We start from the raw sequence: 23381 nt of genomic DNA, 5'->3' as shown, positions 1-23381 counted from the left end.
CTGCCACTGCCATGTCTTTGTGCTTCACCCATTCTTTGACCAAGGTATTTTTATTTCACACATCTAACCTTCTTTATCTGATCTTACTGGAGAAGAAAGGATTCTCATTGCTCCCTTCCACACTTTTTTTGGTCAAATGGAAGAAATTGTAGATTCACAGAACTGAAAGGGACCTTAAATCTCATCCAGTCCCACCCCCTGCCATGGGTAGGGACACCTTCCACTGTCCCAGGCTGCTCCAAGCCCTGTCCAGCCTGGCCTTGGACACTGCAGGGATCCAGGGGCAGCCCCAGCTGCTCTGGGCACCCTGTGCCAGGGCCTGCCCACCCTCCCAGCCAGCAATTCCTTCCCAATATCCCAGCTGGGCCTGCCCTCTGGCACTGGGAAGCCATTGCCTGTGTGCTGTCCCTGCAGGCCTTGTCCCCAGTCCCTGGGCAGCTCTCCTGGAGCCCCTTTAGGCCCTGCCAGGGGCTCTCAGCTCTCCCTGGAGCCTTCTCTTGTGCAGGGGAGCAGCCCCAGCTCTCCCAGGCTGGCTCCAGAGCTCAAGCCCTTGGAGCATCTCCATGGTTTCTCCTCTGGGCTGGCTCCAGCAGCTCCATGTCCTCTTTAAGTTTGGGATCCCAGAGCTGGATGTGGTATTCCATGTCATTCTGTGTGAAAAAATAAAATTATTAATAGATGCAGTGATACCTTTTATAAGAGTGAATATAACCCAGAGAGTCAGTACGTGCTTCTCATCTGTTTTTCCCATCCATATATTTTGATGCAGATGTTTGCTATATAATTTTTAATATCTCTGAATATTTTAATGAATTTTATGCAGGAATTTCTGGCGTGCTGTGCCTTTGAGTACATAGTTCGTGTTAACTTGATTTTTGTCAGCAGCCCACATCCAGCCTTTGGAAGCAGTCAGGCCTCTCTGGCAAACAGTTTGCACCAGGCCTACTGTCAGCTTATGCTTTTTCACCATCTGAACCTTCCCCACTGTGCTGTTTACTACATTCTGGCTTCCTAACAATTAACCTGTGGGTTTCAGTTTGCCAGAGGTAACAAAACCGGCTTGATTTGTTTTATGATGACTCGTGCCAGAATTGTTTCACGATGAAAACATGTCATCCACAGTCCAATTAAAATCATCCCTGTGGGGATACAGCTTTAAAAGTGCCATGTAAATGAAATGGGCATCTGACAGCTGAAAGTTGTGCTGCTGGTGACCTTGTTAGGGCACTGCTTTGCTGATTCAGTTCTAAGCTGCTGTTAATATTCAAGCAACAAGAGCAAGTGCTGTGACCATCAGCAGAGAGGATAATTTTTAATTCATAATGCATAGCATGTGATTTTTGGTATCCAGGATTTTTTCCCCCCCCTCTCTTCTTACATTCTGGAGAAATTATTCCAGTTTACTTGGAGCACGGCAGAGCGTATTTCACTGGGTTGGGCAGGAGGAATATTGAGTACCTCCAGGCTGCCTCTCTGTAGAAAGAAAACTTCTTCATCTGTGGCCTCCTGAGATCTGTATTTAGAGAGCCTGAGTTTATAATGAGTGATTAGTTTCTCATATGCATAATCAGAGTTACTCCAACAGTAGCAGAGTGGTGCTGAGGGCCTTTTCCCTACCCTAATGGAGATGCAGAGTCTGAAACTCAGTGCAGGCTGCTGTAATGTAAAGACCAAAAACTACTGAAGTCATGGCAGAGTAGGAGGGTGAGAATGACAAGCAGCTGAGAAGATTGAAGTGCAGGACAGGAAAGGATGGAAGTTTTTTAGGGGTCTGTGGGAGAGGGCTGGCCAGGGGCAGATCGTGGCAGTGGCAGAATCCTGGTGTTGAAGGCTGTGCTTATGGCTGGTGGGACTGAGGGATAGCGTCTTCTGGAGGCAGGAGAGGTCCCTGCAGCTGCTCTGTGACACCCAAGCCTTACCTGGTGTTTTGGTTTCAGAAAGGATTTTAAAAAGTTTGGGACAGGATACAGTTTGCTCGATGGCATACCATGACAGTGGAGTGTCTGAATTGCCATTGTGGTTATTTGGTCATTCAGAGGTTGATCTGGGGAGTGATTTAGTTAATCCCTAGGAAAATGCCTCCATTCCTTGATTAAGTGTTTCTTCAGACTGCACTGACTTTATTGACTACATCTGGAGTTGTATATACCTATCTGATGAGCAGACATCTGAACCTATGTTTCTTAACTCTGTGAGCTAAACACCATCTCGCCTTGAAAACTTAGGATATATTCAAATATATCCATAGCAAATCCATAGCAGAGCCAGGAACAGAGCCCCTGTTCCCATATTCCTGGGTCAGCCTTATTCCTGAGCAAGTCTGAGTCATAGTCCAGCAGGATTCAGGACTGAGAAGCTGTGAAGATAGAATAGAACAAAAGGTGGCATCAGATTTTGGGGTCATGGGGCATTCTGGAGAAGCCACAGGAAAAGAATAGGGGAGTATTTATGGGCTCGAGCATTACTGTTCTGCATTCACCATGGGTTTGGGCTGTAATTTAACTTGTTTGCCTCAGTGCTTTAGGGGAGGTGGAACCAAATGAAAAATGGAACAGAGGAATTATTAACTCCCTTGTGATGGATTTTTGTCATGTGTTTAGTAATGGAAATATTAGGACTGTTTTTGTCAATAAGACTATTTTGAATATTTTTTGCTGGTTCCAGCTGTCTTAGCTTCATCCATCTTCCTAAATGCTCAAAAATTTGTGAATTCATGCTTTGCTTTGACTCTTGAGCTGTTGAAGTAAAACCTATTTTAGTAACTATGAATGGCAGGTATACTGAATGTCATATAATTAACCTAAAAACTCATTACATGAACACATATCAAGGTCAATTTGCCTTATAAAGGAAAGGTATTTCCTTATGAAAGGAAATTCCTTTGGATTCTCATGGGAATTACCAACTCAATAATTTAACTGACCGCAAGTGTGTGATTCCTACCCTCTCCTCTTTCACTGTTGAGATTTATAATTCAATTTTTGTTTCATTAATTTGTTTCTTAGGAGCATTGCTATGCTGGCTGCTAACTCCTTTTGGCTTGTTTCTGTTTTCTGCCATTTCCTAAACCAGTTGTTCCTTACGAGATCACGGTGTACACCAGTGATATTTTTGGAGCTGGCACGGATGCAGATGTCTTCATTGTTCTTTATGGAAGTGATGGGATTTGCACTCAGCAAAAATCCCTGTGCCTCAACAAGAGAGAGCAAAGGATGTATTTTGAAAGGAATTCAGTGAATCAGTTCATCGTGGAGGTAAGATCAAAGGATGGGGAGCATGCAATGGTCAGGAATAGATTCCCTCAGTCCTCTATGCTGTTGTACTGTGGAACCATTGAATTTATTTAATCAACAGAAAGTGCTCCAATGCCTGAGATGAGTCTTGGGAAGATGTGGGAGGTTACAAAATGTAGCTGGGCCTTTACAGAAAGAGGAAAGTCATGTCAGCCTCTGCCCCTCCCTCCTCCTCACCTCCATTGGCATCAAGGATGTGTTTCCAGGCTCGGGAGGGACCAGAGGTCATTCCCAAAATGACAGTGAGAGTGGAAATCTTGACCAGGATGTGTCACCACTGCTGTGCTCCTCACTGCTCTCACCCACCTCAGTCACTGCTGCCCTGCTCTGGGCTGGGGCAGCCTCACCTCGAGTGGTTTTGGGTGCCACAATATAAAAAAGACATTAAGATTTTAGAGGGCATCCAAAGAAAGCCACAAGGATGGTGTGGGGTCAGGAGGGGAAGCTGTGTGAGGAGCAGCTGAGGGCACTTGGTCTGTTCAGCTGGAGGAGACTGAGGGGAGACCTCATTGTGGTCTTCAGCATCCTGGTGAGGGGAAGAGGAGGGCCAGACACTGATCTCTGCACTCTCAGGAGCAGACAGGAGTTGAGAAAGCAGCATGAATGGGAAGTTTAGGTTGGATATTGGGGAAAGGTTCTTCCCCCAGAGGGTGTTGGGGCACTGCCCGGGCTCCCCAGGGAATGGGCACAGCCCCAAAGCTGCCAGAGCTCCAGGAGGTTTTGGTCAATGCTCCCAGGCACAGGGTGGGATTGTTGGGGTGTCTGTGCAGGGCCAGGGGCTGGACTCTGATCCTTGTGGGTCCCTTCCAGCTCAGGGTGTTCTGTGATTTGGAATTCTCTTGCAATTTGCAATACTCAGAAACATAATGCTCTTCTGTATCCTCAGGCAAAGAAACCATTTCTTGCCTGTAGACAATGTGATTTTTGAACACCCAGGCTAACTTTTTGAAAGACATTACCAAGTATTTCCTGAAGTGTTTAACACAAGTGTAAGCAAATAGTAAACCAGTGCACACCAAAGAGTGAGCTCATGTACATCCACAATATTAAGCAATTCCTATTCACAGTATATTCCTATTGGGCTGAGAATTTGTAGGAGGCAAAAAATACAGGCAGACCTGCTCCGGCTTATCCTGCTGATGCTGCTTCATGCCCTTACCTTCCCTTCCTGGCTGCAACACCAACACTGACTTCATAGAGGCTCTTACAGCTTCTCTCTCTTTTGAGTCTGGTTTGTTTTTGTAATTGAAGGGAAATTTTAAACCAATTCCTTTTACAAGTTAAAATACTTGCAGCCCACAATGTTGTTATATGTCATGAATCATAAAATAAATCCCCAGTGTGATTCCTTTAAAACAAAGAATAAGACTTATTTCAGTGGAGTTTCCACGCAATTTTTCATAGTAGAGGTCGCATTAATCCACAGGTATAAATCTTAAACTGACTGTTCTGGTTAAGTCATTATTACATAAGATTTATTTCAATTTTGGTGGAATCTGAAACATCAGTACTTTTCTTAGACTAAGTAAGTGCAAGAAAATGCAGTGTGTACCTACTGATTTATACCACCATATTAACCTGTCCCCAGATTTCATTCTCACTTCACCTCTTTCTGCAGGAGATAGGAACAAAGCAAAATATATTTTTCTTTCACCTGCTCATGTAGAGCCATAATTTGGAGTTCAACAGACCTTAAAAACTATTTGGGGGGTTTCAGAAAACACAAACTGGGAATTGTCTGTTTGCTTTGTGGTTTTACCTGCCTCTATCATTTTGTATTTTGCAAAAGAGGCACAAAAGATTAGAGACTGCTTTTAACTGTGTTTGCAAGTGATGATTTGCTAGAGTAAATCCCAGCAGGGTAAAGCCCACTTCTTCTTTAACATGGATCTTGACTGCTCAAGCATCATCTTATTGCTATGTATTGATTAAAAGTCTCATTGAAAGATGAGTATTTGGACAGGACAAAAGAGGAAAAATAATTTTTCCCTAATATATACTTGTGTGCATGTGAGTGAGTTTTAGAAATGAGTTTGGATCGTTTAATTGTTTCACGGTGAATCTTCTGCTGTCTGAAGTCGGAGCAGGGCTGATGGAATCAAACCCAGTTTGTTCCGTGTGGAATCCTTGGGAAGAGCAGTCTTACTGACTTATGGAGCCTTCTAAAACTTCTGCTGTCTTTGCATCTGTATGGGGCACTTCTGTCAGCTGGGGAGGGAAGGGAGTAGTCTCCAGTGATGCAAACTGACATACTCCATTTCCTCACATTTTCCAAGAAAATAAGAACCTAAGGCCCCAAGGACAGAAGGACAGCTCAGCGTTCTACACACAAAGGTTTGAAGCCAGCCTTGGGTGTTTGAAGGCCAGCTATACAAAAGTTTGCACTGGGATAACCAAAAGCTAATATTTAGGAGTGAATTTCATTTATTTCTGTTCAAGCACTTGAAAGGGAAGTGAATTAAAAGTAATTCGTAATAAATTACTCAATTAATAAGATGAGGCATAAAAAACCAGTAGCAACTTCTTAAGACAGTCTTCCTGTTGGCTTTTCTCAGAATGGCATTAAGATTCTCTGGCAGAAGAGGAGAGACAATATAAAATGCCAGGCTTTGTATACTAGCTTGACCTCAAAATTATTCCAGTATTAAGAGAGTGCACACAGGTGTTTTAAAAAGAAAGTGATTTAAAAAGAATAATTTGAGATTCAGCTGCATTGCAGTTTCATAGAATCACAGAATCAATTAGGTTGGAAAATACCTCTGAGGTCATTGAGTCCAGCCTGTGTCCCATCCCCACCTTGTCACCAGACCAGAGCACTGAGGGCCAAATCCAGTCACTGAACACCTTCAGGGACAGTGGCTGTACTACCTCCCTGGACAGCCCATTTCAATATCTAATCATCCTTTCTGTGAAGAATTTCTTCCTAATGTCCAAGCTAGATCTCGCCATGGCTTAGGACTGTGTCCTCCTCCTGTCCCTGTTCCCTGGCAGCACAGCCAGACCCCCCCCCGGCTGTCCCCTCCTGCCAGGGACTTGTGCAGAGCCACAAGGGCCCCCTGAGCCTCCTTTTCTCCAGGCTGAGCCCCTTTCCCAGCTCCCTCAGCCGCTCCTGGGGCTCCAGCCCCTTCCCCAGCTCCGTTCCCTGCCCTGGACACGCTCCAGCCCCTCCGTGTCCTTCTTGAACTGAAGGATGCAGAACTGGACACAGCACTGGAGGTGCTGCCTCACCAGGGCCAAGTACAGGGAAAATTTCTAAACAACTGCGCTCATTCCCACTAATTCAGAGAAGCCTGAGATGCAGGATTGCTGCTTTGCATCCAGACCTTCCTCATATGGTGGGTAATTCGTACAGAGCAAGGTTCTCATCATTTTGGAGCAGAAGTCCAGGGAAAACTTTTAGTCAAAATGCAAATTAGGATGTAACTGCAGGGAAGGCCACGCAGCTGCTGCCAGGGCTGGAGCCCCTCTGCTCTGGAGCCAGCCTGGGAGAGCTGGGGCTGCTCCCCTGCACAAGAGAAGGCTCCAGGGAGAGCTGAGAGCCCCTGGCAGGGCCTAAAGTGGGCTTATAAAAAAGAGGGTGGGGGACTTTTTATACAGGCAGATAGTGACAGAACAAGGGGCAGTGGTATTAAACTGCCAGAGGGCAGGGTTAAATGGGATATTGGGAAGGAAATCTTTCCTGTGTGGGTGATGAGGTGCTGGCACAGGTTTTTCAGAGAAGCTGTGGTTGCTCCATCCCTGGAAGTGTTCAAGGGCAAAGCTTGGAGCCCCCTGGTCTAGTGGAAAGTGTCCCTGCCCATGGCAGGAGGGTGGGACTGGATGATCTTTATGGTCCCTTTGAACCAAAACCATTCTAAGATTTATTTTATGATTCTACAATTAACATCAGCACTAATACTTTCTCCCCTGGGACTTCAAACAGCCCAAAAATATGAAATATGAAATAAGGTAAAGAAGTGGTGTCTCAAAAGTCAGCAGCTGTTCATGCCATTAATATTTCACTTTTTAAAAATTTTTTGACTTTCTGTTTGTTTGGTTTTGGTGGTGTTTGTTTCTTTGTTTGTTTGTTTTTCTGCTGTTTGTTTTTGGTGTTATTTGGCGGTGTTTGTCTTTGTTCTTCTGTAGCTGGAGGATGTTGGTGACATTATTGAAAAGATTCGCATAGGACACAATGGTGGAGGGGTGAACTCGGGGTGGCACTTGGACCGTGTGACGATTCGGAGGCTGCTGCCAAACGGGAAGGTAGGCTGTGCATCCCAGCACATCCCCAGGAGCCGCCACTTCCATCTCCCAGATTGCATCTTCCGTGTACAAAGTGTGATTAACAGTGAAAAACGACTCCCTGAAGAGCAATGCGCACTAAATGAACTTGCTGGAGCCTGGGGATCTGGGGACAACAAACATGTGTTATCATGTTTTGTTCTTCAAATGTTGACGATAAGGCTCTGCAATAATTGCTTTTTCAAAGCTTCGTGTTTTCCTGTGTAGTTCTGTTTTGAGGGATATCAGGGAAGGAAGTGGAAAGTGGGCGTACTATTTTGAAATAAAAAGTATTGTTTCCAAACACGGACAAGAAACAATTTCATCAGTCCCTTAATCCTGGAAGAATAAATGCAAGGAGCCAGTACAATTAAGGCAAGTAAAATGCCTGTCAGTGCAACTCCCTGAATCGTGTTTAAAAAGTCAGGTTAGATGATAGGATTTTTTGCTGTTCATGTGAACAACATTAACACGATACAGTCAGATTGGTCACCTTGACCCTGCCCATGTAAGAAAGTGTTCCTCAGCCCTGCTTTCAGATGCTGGCTATAGCAACAGGGATGAATCTGGCTGTGGGGAAGTTCAAAAGAAAATCACCTCTTTAGGACCAGTCCAGAACTGGAGCAGTAGCTGCACTGGGGAAGACCTGGGCTCTTTCCCCTTATTCCAAAGGGATGTCATCTCAGGACTGCCCACTCCGCAGGTGGCCTGTAATACCAAGATCTAAAACAGTTTGTTCAGTCATGGTGAACCCACATCTCATCTTGCTTCCTCCTTCAAAATTTACAGGATATGTTTGATTCTCTTTGCTACACAATCAACCCACAGGTCTTCCTTGGACCCTCCTCACCACAGAATCATGGAATTGTTTAGGTTGGAAAAGAACTCCAAGATCAAGTTCAACCATTCCTCCAGCACTGCCAAAGCCACCATTGACCCATGTCCCCAAGTTCCACATCCACACAGCTTTTAAATCCCTCTTTTAAATCCCTCCAGGGATGGGCACTTCTCTGCTGCCCTGGGCAGCCTGTGCCAGGGTGGGACAACCCATTCTGTGAAGAAATTTTTCCCAATATCCAGTCTAAATCTTCCCTGGTGCACCTTGAGGCCATTTGCTCTCCTCCTGTCCCTTGTTCCCTGGGAGCAGAGCTTGACCCCCACCTGTCTCCAACCTCCTGTCAGGGAGTTGTGGAGAGTGAGAAGGTTCCCCCCTCATCTCTCTTTTCCATCCTCCTGAGCAAGCTTCTTCACAATCCAATACTCTTGGATTGTTCCTCGCTATCACCTCTTTGCTATTCTGACATTATCTCAGTGTATTGCCTAACCCTTGCCTAGGTTAATGGACAGGTACACGTTGTTTTCAGGGATACTGCTATTGGTCACAAGAAGAAGAGGGGGATGCCCAAATGTGTGGAAACCAAGGGAAAAGAGATTCCTGGGCTGTCTCTTTCTACACTGGCCTTAAACTTTGGGAAGTGCCCGAGCGCTCCATCTTGGGTGCTCTTCAATTTGCCAAGAGAGGGTCTCGGGGCTGCACCCCCTCCTCACTGCAGCAGCTTTGAAGGGCAGGTGGTGAGAAACCTGAAGGTGGAAGAAGGGAGGAAAGCCCTGAACGACTTGGGAATGGAGAGATTTACAATTCTGCTGATCTTTTGATTATGGCATGGGAAAAAAAGAAGAAAGCAGAGCACTGCATGATGCCGCTGATCAGCCGCAGGATATTATGACCTGCCACAGGATAGCAATATGCTGCCAGCGCTTCTAAAAGCCGTGCTACCTGATTAGACTGCTAAAATGTGTCTAGATGTATCTGTAGAGCTGCAAAAGAAAAATGAGGTCAGTAACTTTTTAGATTAAATTGAAAGCGCTTGGGTAGGAAACTAGGATTGTTGCGTGCTGAAAAAAACATCTTGGCATGCCAATTATATTTGATAATTATATTTCATTTGTTACAACTTGGAGAAGGGAAAAGCACTGACTTTTAGCACACTATCATACCCTGCTTCTAGGTCCAGACTCAGACTCTAACAAAACAAATTCTGTTCAGGGCTGCAAGAGGATTTTACTGTTGTTATTATAAACCAGTGCACTTTACATCACTTAAATATTAATACAGTCCCTAACAGGGAAACCCCAATAAAAAGGATGGCAATGGCATGCTGATTATTAATGATGGCACGATTAACTCTTGCAGTAAGTGCACATTATGCCCCACTGTGCTGTCACTCCAGTGCCTAGGTATCTTGTTACCAAATAAACAGTGTTTGCATCAATGGCACATACAGCCAGCAGTATGAATGTTCAGGAGCTGTTGAAAGCTTCAGTGAGAAATGTGACTGAAGTGGGATCTCTATCAGGAGGAGAGAGTTTCAGTGCTGAAGCATCGTTCTGGAAAGCTCTCTCTCCCCAGCCTGCAGGTGTGGAGATAAGCACTGTTCATCAGCTGGGCGTACAGTGAGATAATACAGGTTAAGTGGTCAGCCAGTGCAGCAATGAGGAGGCATGAATTATTAGGTGCTGTATTCTGCTTCTATAGCACAAAATAACACTTGAAAGCAAAAGATGTGAAATCACCTGAAGTGCTGCCGGTTTTCTTTGACACCATTTTGTACGCCATGCTCCAAACCTCCTCGTGGAGTTAAACATCTCTGTCTGGGGTTAAACAGCAGTACTGCAGGGAGCAGCAGAGGGGAGGAGAAATGGTGTTTCATTAACAGCAGAAGATTTGGGCTGTGTGCACTCAAAGTGTGATTCTGTTGCAGACTCAAAACACTCAGTCACACAAGCCCCTCAGAGGGGCTCTGCTCCCACAGACCAACTTCCCTGGGATATTGGTGTGCTGACACCGTGACCTGTTCATTCCAGGTTACCTATGATCACAGTGCACATCTACTCTTGGGTGAACAAACTATTCCTCCCCAGTGACAGGGAGGGCAGGATCTGCAGTTCCAGGCAGTTCAGCGCTGTAATACACAGTGACAACAATGTTCAAGACTGCTACATTGAGATCTATTCCCTTCCTAACCATGTATTAATATTTTAGTATTTAAATAGTAAAAGTAGTGATGAAAGGGCCCAGTGTTGGCTTGATAAGTAATCACAGCAGAGTAATTAAGGTGAAAATTATTCATAAAGGATGTCTACAAGAGAGCTGGAGAGGGACTTTGGACAAGGGATGGAGGGACAGGACAAGGGGGAATGGCTTCACATTGACAGAGGGCAGGGTATTAGATATTAGAAAGACATTCCTGGCTGGGAGGGTGGGCAGGCCCTGGCACAGGGTGCCCAGAGCAGCTGGGGCTGCCCCTGGATCCCTGCAGTGTCCCAGGACAGGTTGGACAGGGCTTGGAGCAGCCTGGGATAGTGGAAGGTGTCCCTGACATGGCAGGGGGTCTTGGAAGCAGATGAGCTTTAAGGTCCCCTCCAACCCAAACCCCTCTGGGATTCTGTGAACATCCATTGGTATGTTATAAATGAAAGGGATGGTACACAGCATGCTGCAAAGAGCAGGAAGCCCCTGTGCAGGGTAAGAGACAAATGATGAACTTGCCAGTAAAGAAAGGGCCTTTTTTTCTTTTTTCTCCTGTATTTATTTACTGTGAGATTAAAACTAACTTCCTTTTTTTATTCTTCTGGTCAGACTTGTGGCCTCTGTATCTTGCATGGTGGCTCATGCTCCTCTCTTCATGGAGTCATATCCTGGGGTGCCCAGCACTCTGAAAGCTGCCTGCTTCTTACCATCTTGGAGGCCTTATGGGAGTCTGTTCTTAATGAATAGTCTGGGATTAATTTTGTTTACCAAGTGGAAAACACATGTTCTATTGTTTTTGTCTGTTTGATGATATAAATCATATTTGTTTCCACCAAAGTGAAGTCAAAACAAAAGATCAAAAATTAAATCAGTATTTTTCTCCTCTTATTGCATGTATGGGAATTGCCTGGAACCCAGCTTGAGTCACAGAATTATAGACAAAATCATGAAGTATTGAGCTCAGAAAAAAATAAAAAGCCCTACTGGCTTCAAAGAAAATGCTGCCTGAATAAGGGTTGAAGAGGAATTTCAGTCTCAGTAAAGCACAGCTTCAGCAGGAATGGTCCAGTCCTGATTAGGAATTTACAAGCTTTAATACTGTGAAGAGCAGAGATCTACTGGATCATACAGCCACTCCACACCCCCACAGGGAATCCTGTTTTCTGCTGCATGTTCAGTGCTTCTTCTGAGAGCCCTCAGATTTCCTTTTTCTGGAGGAAATACTCTGTTTCTGTACTATTTTAGGTCTGCCTCTACACACGCACGCACACATATGAATTGAAAATCCTTGCCTGCATGTTGGAGCGTATTCAAAGGGGAAGCGCTAGCATGTGTTCATGTTGTTTTGAAGAGATTTCCCCTGTCATGTTTACTCCAGGGCTCAGAAACTATCACATTTCCATGTGAAAGATGGCTTGCAAAGTCTGAAGATGATGGTGAGACTGTCAGAGAGCTGGTGCCATCTGATATTTTTACTGAAAAGCTCATGAAGGATGGGACACTCAAGCAGATAGAGGAAGAAGTTGAAGAGCCCTTAGAAGGTAATATAAACCTAGCAGTAGGTAGGGATGATTTGTCTGATTTTTGGAACAAACCATTTGCATGTGTGGTTCAGTGCCATGCTGGTTTAACTGTTCACTTCTCTTTCCCTTCCTGTTCTTTTGCCTCTCTCACACCTGGAGCATTTCTTTGCAATAACATCATTATTTTCCTGTGAGACTTTTAAGAACTTGTCACAGGCACCCTTCCACACCCATAGTTTCCATGTCTCCTCTGATGCCTAGCAACATTCTTACATCTTATCTTTAAGACTGTGCTAACCTCTTCACTCATTTTCTCAACTTTTTCTATGCTGTGCACTCTGCCTCTTCCTTTCCTATCCTATGAATCTAATTAATGCTCCTTTTTCCTCCCAAAGTTGTTTTGCCTGCTGCTCTTCAGGTACACATGCATAACCTTCAGAAACCTGGGTCATTGCAGCCACCTTCACCTCATTAAAGTGCCTCTCAGGAGGGGAAAACATTCTTATTCAGTTCTGAGTTCATGTTATAAAATGGTGACATTCAGTGTTTGGCCTTACTGGTAGCTGAAGCAAGTGAAAAGGAACTGTAATTTTACCCCTAAGTCATTGCTTCTCAGTATGTGCAGCTGTTTGTACCTCTTTTTCCTCGAGAAAAGGATCTCCTTTTCTCACCCAGAGCTCATTATGTCCTTGGGAGAGGTCATGAACTTCCTCATCCTGAGCCGAGCAAAAGGAATTCAGCTGCCATTTCCATTCCTGACTCTTGCATCTGACAACAAGATGATTCAACTGGGAAAATAAGTTATCTCACTCTTTCTTTTCTTTCAGAGTCTGACTTCCATTCACTGTAGAACATTGTTAGGGTGGAATTAACATGCATTTTTTTTCCATTGCCAAGGGAAGAGGTGCCTTGCTGGAAGGAAGACTGGTGCCATCCTTCCTTCTGTTTGGAACAGTAGCTCATGGGAGCTTTCTTTTACTGGAGAGGCAAAGACAATTTTTAAATCAATTACTAAGAGGTAAAACACAGGCAAGAGTGGCCCAGAGAAGTGGTGAATTCCTGGAAACAATTTGAGCTCAGGTTGGATGAGGCTCTGATAAAACCTGGTACAGTGGAAGGTGTCACTGCCCATGGCAGGTGGGTTGGATAAGGTGGCCTTTAAAGGTCTCTTCCAACCCAAACAAATTGATGATTCAACAATTCTATGACATCTGGGTGCCTGTATGACTTTTTCCTTAACTTGTTAATTTCTGTTGCTTTACCTTGGATCAGTTACCATTTGTTAATTAACCTAGGTGACTCACTTTTCCTTCTGAAGGCAAAGCCTAAAAACAAGTTCTACAATCTATGCAATGGAATTTCTGGATCACTGAAAGTTTCTTCTGGTGTGGAGCTAGGGCTAAGTTTGGGAAATTCTGCTTTAGATATGAAATACCTGGGACAAGAATTAAATATTCTGCATGCCTATGAGTCCTCACACATCTTGGGCAGTGACATGGTGTAAATGACCTTGATGGAAATCAGCTTGTGGTATTCTGAGGATCATCTTTTTTTTTTCATAATACACTGTATTTTAGTCCTGGAAGTCTCTAGAACTATCAAGGAAAGGCCAAAGAAGGATACATTGACTAATTAGACAATATACATTGCTTCCTTCATTACTAAAGTAGCGGTTGCCTCTCAATTATGGAGCTGTAACTCTGTAGGACATATGTGTAGAGGCAAACCAGAAAATCCAGCACCACACATAGTCCTGGTGGATGTTCTCAGGTGATGACTCTGATCCATTTCTCAGAGAAATCAATGGAAATCTTTCATGGGTGACAAAGCAGAACAGGGTCTGTCTTGCTGTGAAAGAAGAAATACAATATAGCAATTTTCTTTGACGCAGTTAACGTACACAGAATCCTAACTAAGACTTTGTGCCTCTTGCTCATTTGCATTGCCCTGGGATTTGCAGGGAGGCATTCTCCATGGCTCATATGCCACCAGGGTAATCAGAGACTTGTATAGACCCTCACTGTTTTCCTGGAGAGGATGCTTTCAGTAACTGTTTGTTTTCCCCATACAATTGGGAGAAGAGGAGCAAAATAAAAATAGGAGTATTTAACAGGTTTAGTAAAGCACATTACTAAAGGCTTGATGAGGTTTTATTGTCTCATCATTGAGCAAACTAAAGAGAAAGGGTACTTAAACAGCACATCTCCAGCCCTTCTTTAATTAAATACTCTCTCAGCAAAAGGACCCAGAAACCTGTTCTCTGTCTGTTTGGGGAATTTATAGAGATACATGCCATTAACTCCTGTAGTAATTGCACATCTGAATTCCCAGTCTTTGTTTATGGAAGATGGAGTATTAAGGATTCACAGCACTGAATTACTTGTTCTCAGCTCTGTGTCCCTCGAGCCTCTGGATGAAAAGGTGCTGAGTCCCGTCACCTCTATTGACTTCCCATCCAGTAATGACCATAATGATTCTTTGCATTTTTAACTGTGAGCTGTGTGATCAAAGCAGCATACAGGCATTGACTGGACAGAGAAAAGGAAAGGCAGCAAATGTCAGCCCAGGGATTGGCCAGCCTTTGGACTGGAAACCTGAAAGAAAAACCGTATGGGATTTAATACCTCTGCAAGGGACCGGCAGAAAATCTGGGGCACATTTTCTTAGGTAAATTCAGTCCCTAACAAGGATCTTAATATTTGTCTGACCAGAAATCATCTCTCTTTCTTTCTGCAGTTCACACATACAAGATCAGCGTGTTCACTGGGGATATCTACGGTGCAGGGACAGATGCTAATGTCTTCCTAAATATCTATGGAGACCTGGGGGACATGGGAGAGAGAAAACTCAGTAAATCCGAAACAAACTTCAACAAGTTTGAAAGAGGACAGGTACAAATGCAATGGGTTAATGACACTTTCTGTTTCTCAGTCTTTAACCTATCAAATCAATGTCTGCCTTTATAGGCTGAGTTTTCCTATGAGGAATGAATTGATTGATTCCATTTACCACATTCATTACCTCTTAAAATGCTTTGTATGGATTGTCAGCTGGGTATTACAGCTGACAGGCACTGCAGCAAACAGGCAGATGTTCCTATGAAGTCACTGATGGACAAATTATGAGCTTGGTCATGGAGACTGGCTTGAGCTGTGAGCTGCAGATTCCCACAGTCCCTGTGCAATGGATTTGCATGTACACAGTACATGTTGGAATTCACCACAAAACTTGTTAAATTGATGGGACTTAAACTTCTGCTGTATCTGGGAAAATAACTCCAAAAGTGATGCTCTGTGGTCATCCCATGGGTCACTTGGATATAATGGTAGCAAGGATTGCCTTATCTGGATTCAAATTCATGCAAATCTAACTGGATTAGAAAGGGAAGCATACTTTAAAATCTCCCAGGATTTCAATATTCTAACTGGTTGTAAAAGTGGTGTTTCTTGCCTAGCAGCAGCAGGCTTTAAAACATTTCCCTGAAGAACAGTTTTAGCTTACAGATATGCCTCTATAGACTTCTGCAAAGCTTTTAGCCAAACACCATCCAGCAACACGGAATTTAAACATATGTGTTCTGTAGTCTCCCTTTTTTGCCTTTTTCCAGTAGATGATCTGTTGAGAGTTTGTTAACAGAATCAACTGCTCTCGAACATCCTGCAGGAGGACACGTTCACAATACAGGCTGTGGACCTCGGCATTCTGTACAAGATCAAGATTCGTCATGACAACAGTATGTTCAGTCCTGACTGGTTTCTGGAAAAAGTGGAGATCCTGGATGAAACCACAGAGGAGTCGTTCGTTTTCCTGTGTGAGCGCTGGCTCTCTAAAAAGAAAGAGGACAGAAAGATAGAGCGCACGCTTTATGAACAGGTACAGTTATGGCTCAAAGTAGATTCCACTGCTACTCATAAAAATAAAATTATTGAATATCTGGTTGAAGTCTAACGCAGCTCATTAGGGACTCAGAGGGCTTTTGGCTTATCCAAAATGAATTTCTGGTTTTCAGACAAGAGCTGAAAGTAAGGCCACTCTCAGCTCATTATCATCAGCTCTGTAATTTGCAGTTTCAACAGAAAAATCAAGGAGTGTAAGTGAAACCCTTCAGATGAGAGCTCACTACCTTGCTGGTACACAGCATTTCCCTGCTGCTGTCCTTGCTATGCCCAAAAAGCAGATTAGTAATGGGTCCCACTATTCAAAGTCCTCCAGCCAGAATATTGGGTCCTTTGACTGTCCTCACTTGGACGGGGGAATAGATCCCTATTCCACCACTGCTGGATATAAAAAGACAGGTCTCTTTGCTACCACTCAGAGCACCAAATGTTTTTTAGTGAAATGTCCTTTCTACTTGCACACTCTCTATTGCTTATCAGCCTAGTACAGCTAATTGGAATTCGAGGTACATGCTCTAATTAAAATTAGCAAACAAGATTAATAGACTTCTCTTACTTTTATACAGTGAGACATAATAAAGCAGCTGATTATAAGTTCATTTTGTTTAAGGAGTCCACTTTGCAAAATACAGAGAGGCTTTAATTGACAGTTACTACTAAAATGATCATCAATGGAATTGGCCAGGACTCATCCTGAACGCAGCGGAGCGGATGTAAGAGGAGTTACACCATGGATGAGTGTTGCCATATGCTGTCTCATAAAACTGCAGCACACAAGGCTGTGAATGCTTGTGGACAGGCTTACCCAGTTGCTTATATCAATTCATAACGAGAATAAACTAATCACTCCTTTTTTTTTTTTTTAAATTATTTGACAGTATGGCAAAAGCCTCACATTTATTGGACGGTGACGCCAAATGCATTGTCAGTAACTCCTCAAACACAACCAGTGTTTCACATCACTCAGATTTGCAGTACTCTGCCTCTTATGATATTTGACCAGTACCTAACAGCAGATGGGAGAAGGACCTGGGGGTGTGGGGGTGAGAGCTGGACCTGCCCCAGCTGTGAACCCCCTGCCCTGGGCTGATCCCCCAGCGTGGGCAGCAGGGGAAGGGGGGATTGTGCCCCTGTGCCCCTGTGCTCAGGTGAGACCCCACCTGCAGAGCTGCCCCAGCCCTGGGCAACAACAGCACAAGGACGTGGAGCTGCTGGAGTGAATCCAGAGAAGCAAGGTGATCAGAGGGATGGAGCAGCTCTGCTGAGAGAATTGGGATTGTTCAACTTCAGAAGAGGTGGCTTCAGTGTGACCTAATTGTGACTTTCCAGTACCTGAAGAGAGCTGACAAGATAAATGAAGGGAGACAATTTTAAAGGGCCTGGAGTGATGGGACAAGAGGGTTATGGGTTCAGATTGAATGAGAGTAGGTTTAGATTTCATATTAGCAACAAATTCTGCCCTGTGAGGGTGGTGAGGCCCTGGCACAGGCTGTCCAGAGGAGCTGTGACTGTCCCATCCCTGGAACTGTCCAAGGCCAGGTTGCATGAGGCTTGGAGCAACCTGGGATAGTGGAAGGAGTCCCTGCCCATGGCAGGGGGTGGAATGGGATGACCTTTAAGGTCCCTTCAATGATTCTATGAGCTCTGGCCCTGATCCATTGATCTGAATTTCAGACAATTTCAGACAGGTAGCACAGGAAAAAGTCACAACTCACAAGACTCTTAGGTCGATTATACTATTTTTAACACACATCCAAAATGGCCTGTCAGGGTCACCAGTGAAGCAAATGAAAGACCACCAGTGCAATACAAGCCACATTTATTCGAGCTATACTGACCAAAAAGGTAGGTGGGGAACTACAAGGGTTTGTTCTCATGTTCTTGGAGGCAGATGGGAGCAGGTGACAACACAAGAACCCAGCCTCATTACCCTCCCAAATCTGCCTCCCAACCAGAGCTACGATGGCGAGCGGAACAGCCTGGATGGCTCCTCTCTCAGCACGTCCAGCCAGGACAGCAATGCCAACCTGAAGGAGCCCAAAAAATCCAGCTTGGTCAAGGCAGCAGAGGAAGGCTCACGTGAGTGGTCATGCTTGAGTGTTTGGTTGAATGCGTACCCATGCTCTTGGCTTTCAGTGCTTAAGAGGCTGCATTCGTCCTGCTGAAGAGCAAGGAGAGGCAGAACAACAGATTATTTCTCCTTTCCTTGTGTTGTGACTGCTTTGGGAAAGGCTGGATCAGGGCTTGTGTTCCCATGTTTGCTGCTTTTTCTGCAGCTCTCTGATCTCAACAGTGGAATAAGCCATGAAGTTCACAGCAAATTCAGTGTTTCCAAACTATTTCTTTGACTTAATTGAGATGGTAATTGACTTAATTTCAAGATGAAATATTTTTTAATTTTAATTTTTAATTTTCATTTTAATTTTAATGTGATTTATTGTTAGAACTTCTTGGGTTTCTTTTTCCTTACCACACATAGTGTGCATCACATTAGCTGTCAGGTGGGTTGGGTTGAGATTTCAACCCCCCAATGCAGGGGGGTTGGAATGAGATGTACTTTAAGGTCCCTTCCAACCTTGCTTTTCTATGATTCTATGAATTCACGATTTTGTTTTTGGTACCTCTGTGTTCCAGGACAATGACTTACCAGCTAAATTGAACCTACAGTTTTTTTATATTCTACATGGGGCCTTTTAGCTTTAGATTAAGATTGTAGATGTGTGATTACAATGCTGTGTTGTATTGACTAACTGAGCAGCAGCTGCATCACAGTTACTGTCTGTCTATGTGCTCTTACTCCACAGCAAGTGCAAAATAATTAAATTTATCCTAAACATCCATGGTAAATGAAGTGAAAATTATGTAATTTTCATTAGGAATTTAAGACAGCTCTCCAGAGGGACTCACACAGGGTCTAAGGGCGGTCACACGGATGGTTTGCAGCTCCTCTGATGCCCAGTAGTTTGCTGTGGGTGTGATACCTGGGTTGCACATCCCACACCTTTCATTTGGGAAGCAGATGTAATGCTGCACATTGCTAAACCTGGCCTGCAACCCATGTGTCTTGGGGCAGCCCTTCTTTTCTAATCCCACATTGTGGGGTTACAAATAAAAAATAAGTGATTTCCATGTTCCTTCTGATATTACTTCCATGCTGAGGCAATGGATAACATCTGCCATGTTGGCATTCTGAGTTGTTTCACAAATAATGGGTAAAATACCATAATTTCCCAAGAGAACCCCTCTCCAGCAGAGCTAGGACAGCTCCCATCGTCCCCATTGTGCCAGGGTGGTCTTTTTCCCCTGAGTCCTGGAACTTGTCATCACCACTATCTCTGCTCAGTGACGTGGCCTCATTAAGGAAACTGCTTCCTGAAGGAATGTCAGATAAGATGGACTGGGTGAGCCAGGCAGACACCTTCTGGGCTGGATAAAAAGCCAGCTCAGCCTGTTCACTCAGGAAGTGGCACTGGGAGTTGGCCTGGGAAAGGGAGTGACTTTGTCACTCAGCCTGGTCCTGACTGTGCTGAGATCAAGCTGCCAAATGCCTCTGAGGGTCAGGAGGTGGAGGATGTGAGGATGGAGCTCAGGGAAAGGTCCTCTTGGTGGAAAGGGTGATGCTTAGGTCTGAACTGGGAACCTTCTCCCGTGCTGGAAGGCAGCCCTGGAGATGGCATGGATGGCTTCCTAAGGAAACCCACCCTCCTGAGAGGGGAACATGTGGCTTCAAGCAGCCTGAACCCTGTGCTGGCACAAGGGCAAAGGGAGAAGGGCTGGAGGAACTGTGGTGTCCTGTTGTGGCCACTTCCCACAGGTTTCACATTCTCCTGTGTTTGAAAAAAAGGTAAATACGAGTCCCAGACAAAGAAGGAGACAACAGGGAGGGAAGATAAACTAATTTAAGGATCCATTTTCTAGTTTTCAGAGAAAAGAACAGCAAAGGGTGTTTCCTGCTCTCAGATAGTAAACTACTCTCTGTATCCATTATTTAAATTAGGAAAGTATAGTTACTCAAAGTTCTCATTTAATTTTATAGATGTTTCAAGTACCTTGGCTTAAGGATCAGCTAGAAGTGCTAGTAGTTCTCTAAACTTAGTCTGTCACAGCAGAACAGGACAAACCTGTATGAAAGAAAATGTCCCTATTCAAAATACACTTTTATTTAAAAGTCTGGAGATGTCCTAAACATGACCTCTCAATATATTCTCATAAAATCTGCCTTGACTACAAATAAACCTGCTAAATGCATCGTTGTGCTGATGCACCCACTGGAATGTAAGTTATACCATAAATGGGAGAATAAATCTTGCCTAATCATCAGCTCATTTTGTGTTGGTACACAAAATCTTCAAATTGGGACTGAATGAATCTTTGGGCTCTGCTCTGTCCAGAGGTAAGGACAGATTTGATCAGCATGAATTTATGCCTTCCCTGATGCTGCACAAGTATTCTGAGTCTGATGTGAATTTCTAGTACGACCCCCACCTCAAAAATTTTGTTAGTCATCATAAAGCAAAATTAGATGTCAATCTTGGGTAATTTGAAAACCAGCCAAGTTTTTGTTTTGGTTTTTTTTTTTGTCAACTTATAAACTCTTTTTTTTTTTTTTTTAAATCAGAAAAGTGATGAGGAGGCTAGGCTGTTTTGAGGCTGTGACGAAGCAAGTTTCAGAGCTCTGAGTCTTGTCGGAACTGTTTGAACAGCCCTGCACAAATGTTCTGAGAAATCAAACGAGTATTCAGCGACCAATTCTGCACCGCCTGCTCGGCTTACCCAAATGAGCTTTTGGAAAGCCCTTGAAAAGCAGTCTGGCACTTCCTCCCTTTTAACAGCTGAACTGAAATTTCTGAAAACCACAGAAAAAAACAACTCTTCTTTTACCAAGCCTTGCCCTGAAGCTTTTTCCCCCAACCAAAATTATTATGCAACGCATAGAATTATTGAGTGACTTACCTTTAATACAACGATTGTTCTCCTCTGTCTGGATTTGCACAGGGATGATGAAACCCTGAGCCGCCCCATAGATCACAGCAATCCTTGAATGAGGCACAAAGGAGAGCATTTGTGGTTGTTCTGGGACATTCATTCGGTGATGGCTTACCTTGGAGTCAGCACAGATTTATTTGTCTTTATTGAACGGGGAGTGTAAGATCACTTTGGCCTTAATAGCCTGTTTAAGATTTAGGTGCTCAGACTCGTCTTCAGGAAGGTCTCTTGGTGTCAATAAGGATTCAAGCCTTTTGCTGTTCTGTCATGCATTAGGGAGAAATCTGGACTTATAACCTCCTTGCAGCCAGTAGGGTTGTCTGGGGAAATTAACCCTTGCAGAATTCAGTCCCAAGCGTGCCATGGGAAAGTAGTCTCCAAAGCACACTTGTAGCCCAACAAAGCATGATGTTATCACTTCTCCAAATGAATTCAATGGGATGTGAACCCATTTGGCGTGCACAGCTGCTCCCTCTGATGGGATAAGCCCCTGGTTTTCTCAAGTTTCGTACAAGTGCATATGCGTGTGGGTTTTCTGATGAACAAACCTCTCTTTGTCACAGTGATCCCGTACCACATCACCGTCGCCACAGGCACGGAGTACGACTCCAGCACCGACAGCCGCGTGTTCATCATCATCATGGGCCCGCAGAAAGTGCAGACCGAGAGGCTGTGGCTGGATCTCCCAGAAGGAAAGGATGAATTTGCAGATGGCTCTGTGGAGAAATTTTCAGTTTGGGGCCTAGATGTTGGGGAGATCAAAAAAGTGGAGGTATGTTGTGAACGCAGCGCGAGTGCTGGAGGCGTATGAAATACGTGGCCAAAGAAAGCATGTGGTTCTGTTATTCTTAGCAGTGAAGTAAAGGCTCTTGGGTCTAAAAGGAATGTAAACAGGGCTGTGCTGGTGAGATTTTGCATGTGTCTGAACCTGTAAATAAGTATGCTTTCCTTTGCATTAAACCAGAATCCTCGTGAAGCGGAAGATAATTGTGAATTGTAAAGAAGTTATAACTTGTCCCAGTTTTGTCCCATCTCTGGCACTGCTTTTTCTAACTCAATCCCTTCTATTGCCAGATGCAGTGAAGCTTCCCAGGATGCAGTTCTTCATCGGTCTTTTTCCTAGTTGATTTTTTTTTTCACTACTTCCAATTGGGTTTCATAAATTTTGAGAAACACATCTTGTATAATTTCCTAGCTAGACATGAAAATTGTTTTCACAGCTTGGAGGACACAGGCTTAGAGAAGAAAATTAATCATAATTTGTGAGTAATGTGCACAAATAGATTTCGGTACAGGAACCATTTTTTCTGTTATGGCTCAGGGAGACACAATTTGCATAGACTTTCCATCACTGGGCTTAAACTTCACATGAATATTCCAGAGTGTTTGTGTACATCATTCTTGTTTTATATGGCAGTTCCATCTCCTTAAAGCTTGTTCCAGCCCCTCAAGAACTGAAACCCACAGCACCTGAGGACTCCAGGAGCCTATTTAATTTTGGTTTTACCCCTGTCCCTCTGTGGAAGTAAACCTACCTGTCAATGTGTGCACCTGTATAATTGGAAAGAGACAAGAAAGAAAGAGAAATCCTAACTAATAAGGAAATCTTTGCATGTTTATGTCCTGCTGTTGCTGCTGAGAGACTGTCGCTCGCACTACCTTTCACTCAAGCAATGAATTCTGACATCTTGAGAAATCTCTGTGTCAGATTTGAGTTTATTATCAAGCCATTTTCTTAATGCACTCCCAGTGCCTGGTTATTATGTGTATTAGTGGCACTTTCTGTCTAGCCCATCTCAAGGTCAAACTTTTATAGTGAAGCAAGTGTATCAATCTTTCTCTTCTGGATTGTGCACACATGGAAACAACCGTGGAGTGGGACAGAGAGGGAGGAAAATGACAGTATCACCCATCAGGGTCAGAGAGACAGGAAGAGCAGCCTGAAGAAAGAAGTAGAAAGGGATGCTGGAAAAGATACAGTGAATAGGGTAAGGAACAGGTAGAAAACAGAAGGAAGCAGGAGAAGACACTTTGAAACAGGCAGAGGCAAGGCAAAAATTAATTTGGAAAGGAATTCAAATGGGAAAGAAGATAAAGGATTGCAAATAAAAAGCAGAGAGTCAGAAAAAGAAATAACATATATCTTTCAGGCTGGTGATGTTCTTCTGCACTCTTTCATCCCTGTACTCAGTGATCTCACCAGCCTGGTGCCTCACCCCTGGCTCACTTCTCCCTTCTGGTTTGTAATTCCCCAGCTCACAGCAGAAGGAGCCACCTGCTCCTGGCCTTTTCTCTTTCTTCATGCAGTGCCCTCAGCTTGGAAGGTCCCTTCTTTTGGACCAGCAATGACATCGATGTGCTAGTCTGCTGTGGTTGCCATGGCATCAGTCCG

The 23381-nt window shown here is 44.1% G+C and overlaps 1 protein-coding gene across 1 annotated transcript in view; it reads left to right on the top strand.

Annotated features, from left to right (window-relative positions):
- The window catches only part of LOXHD1 (lipoxygenase homology PLAT domains 1), a 132722-nt gene that overhangs the window by 67024 nt on the left and 42317 nt on the right, over positions 1–23381 (top strand). Inside the window, exons 25-31 of the mRNA XM_088054653.1 lie at positions 3073–3254; positions 7419–7535; positions 11963–12125; positions 14844–14998; positions 15771–15980; positions 17959–18082; positions 21553–21761. Of these exons, the coding sequence (XP_087910779.1) occupies positions 3073–3254; positions 7419–7535; positions 11963–12125; positions 14844–14998; positions 15771–15980; positions 17959–18082; positions 21553–21761 (1160 nt within the window). The remainder of the gene's footprint in view (positions 1–3072; positions 3255–7418; positions 7536–11962; positions 12126–14843; positions 14999–15770; positions 15981–17958; positions 18083–21552; positions 21762–23381) is intronic.

This window comes from Pseudopodoces humilis, chromosome 4, assembly GCF_049639895.1.
Source record: "Pseudopodoces humilis isolate 2021_Gansu_Grassland_sample_001 chromosome 4, ASM4963989v1, whole genome shotgun sequence".
Classification (NCBI taxonomy): domain Eukaryota; kingdom Metazoa; phylum Chordata; class Aves; order Passeriformes; family Paridae; genus Pseudopodoces; species Pseudopodoces humilis.
The sequence above is the reverse complement of the archived record's forward strand: the minus strand, read 5'-3'. Positions and strand labels throughout refer to the sequence as shown.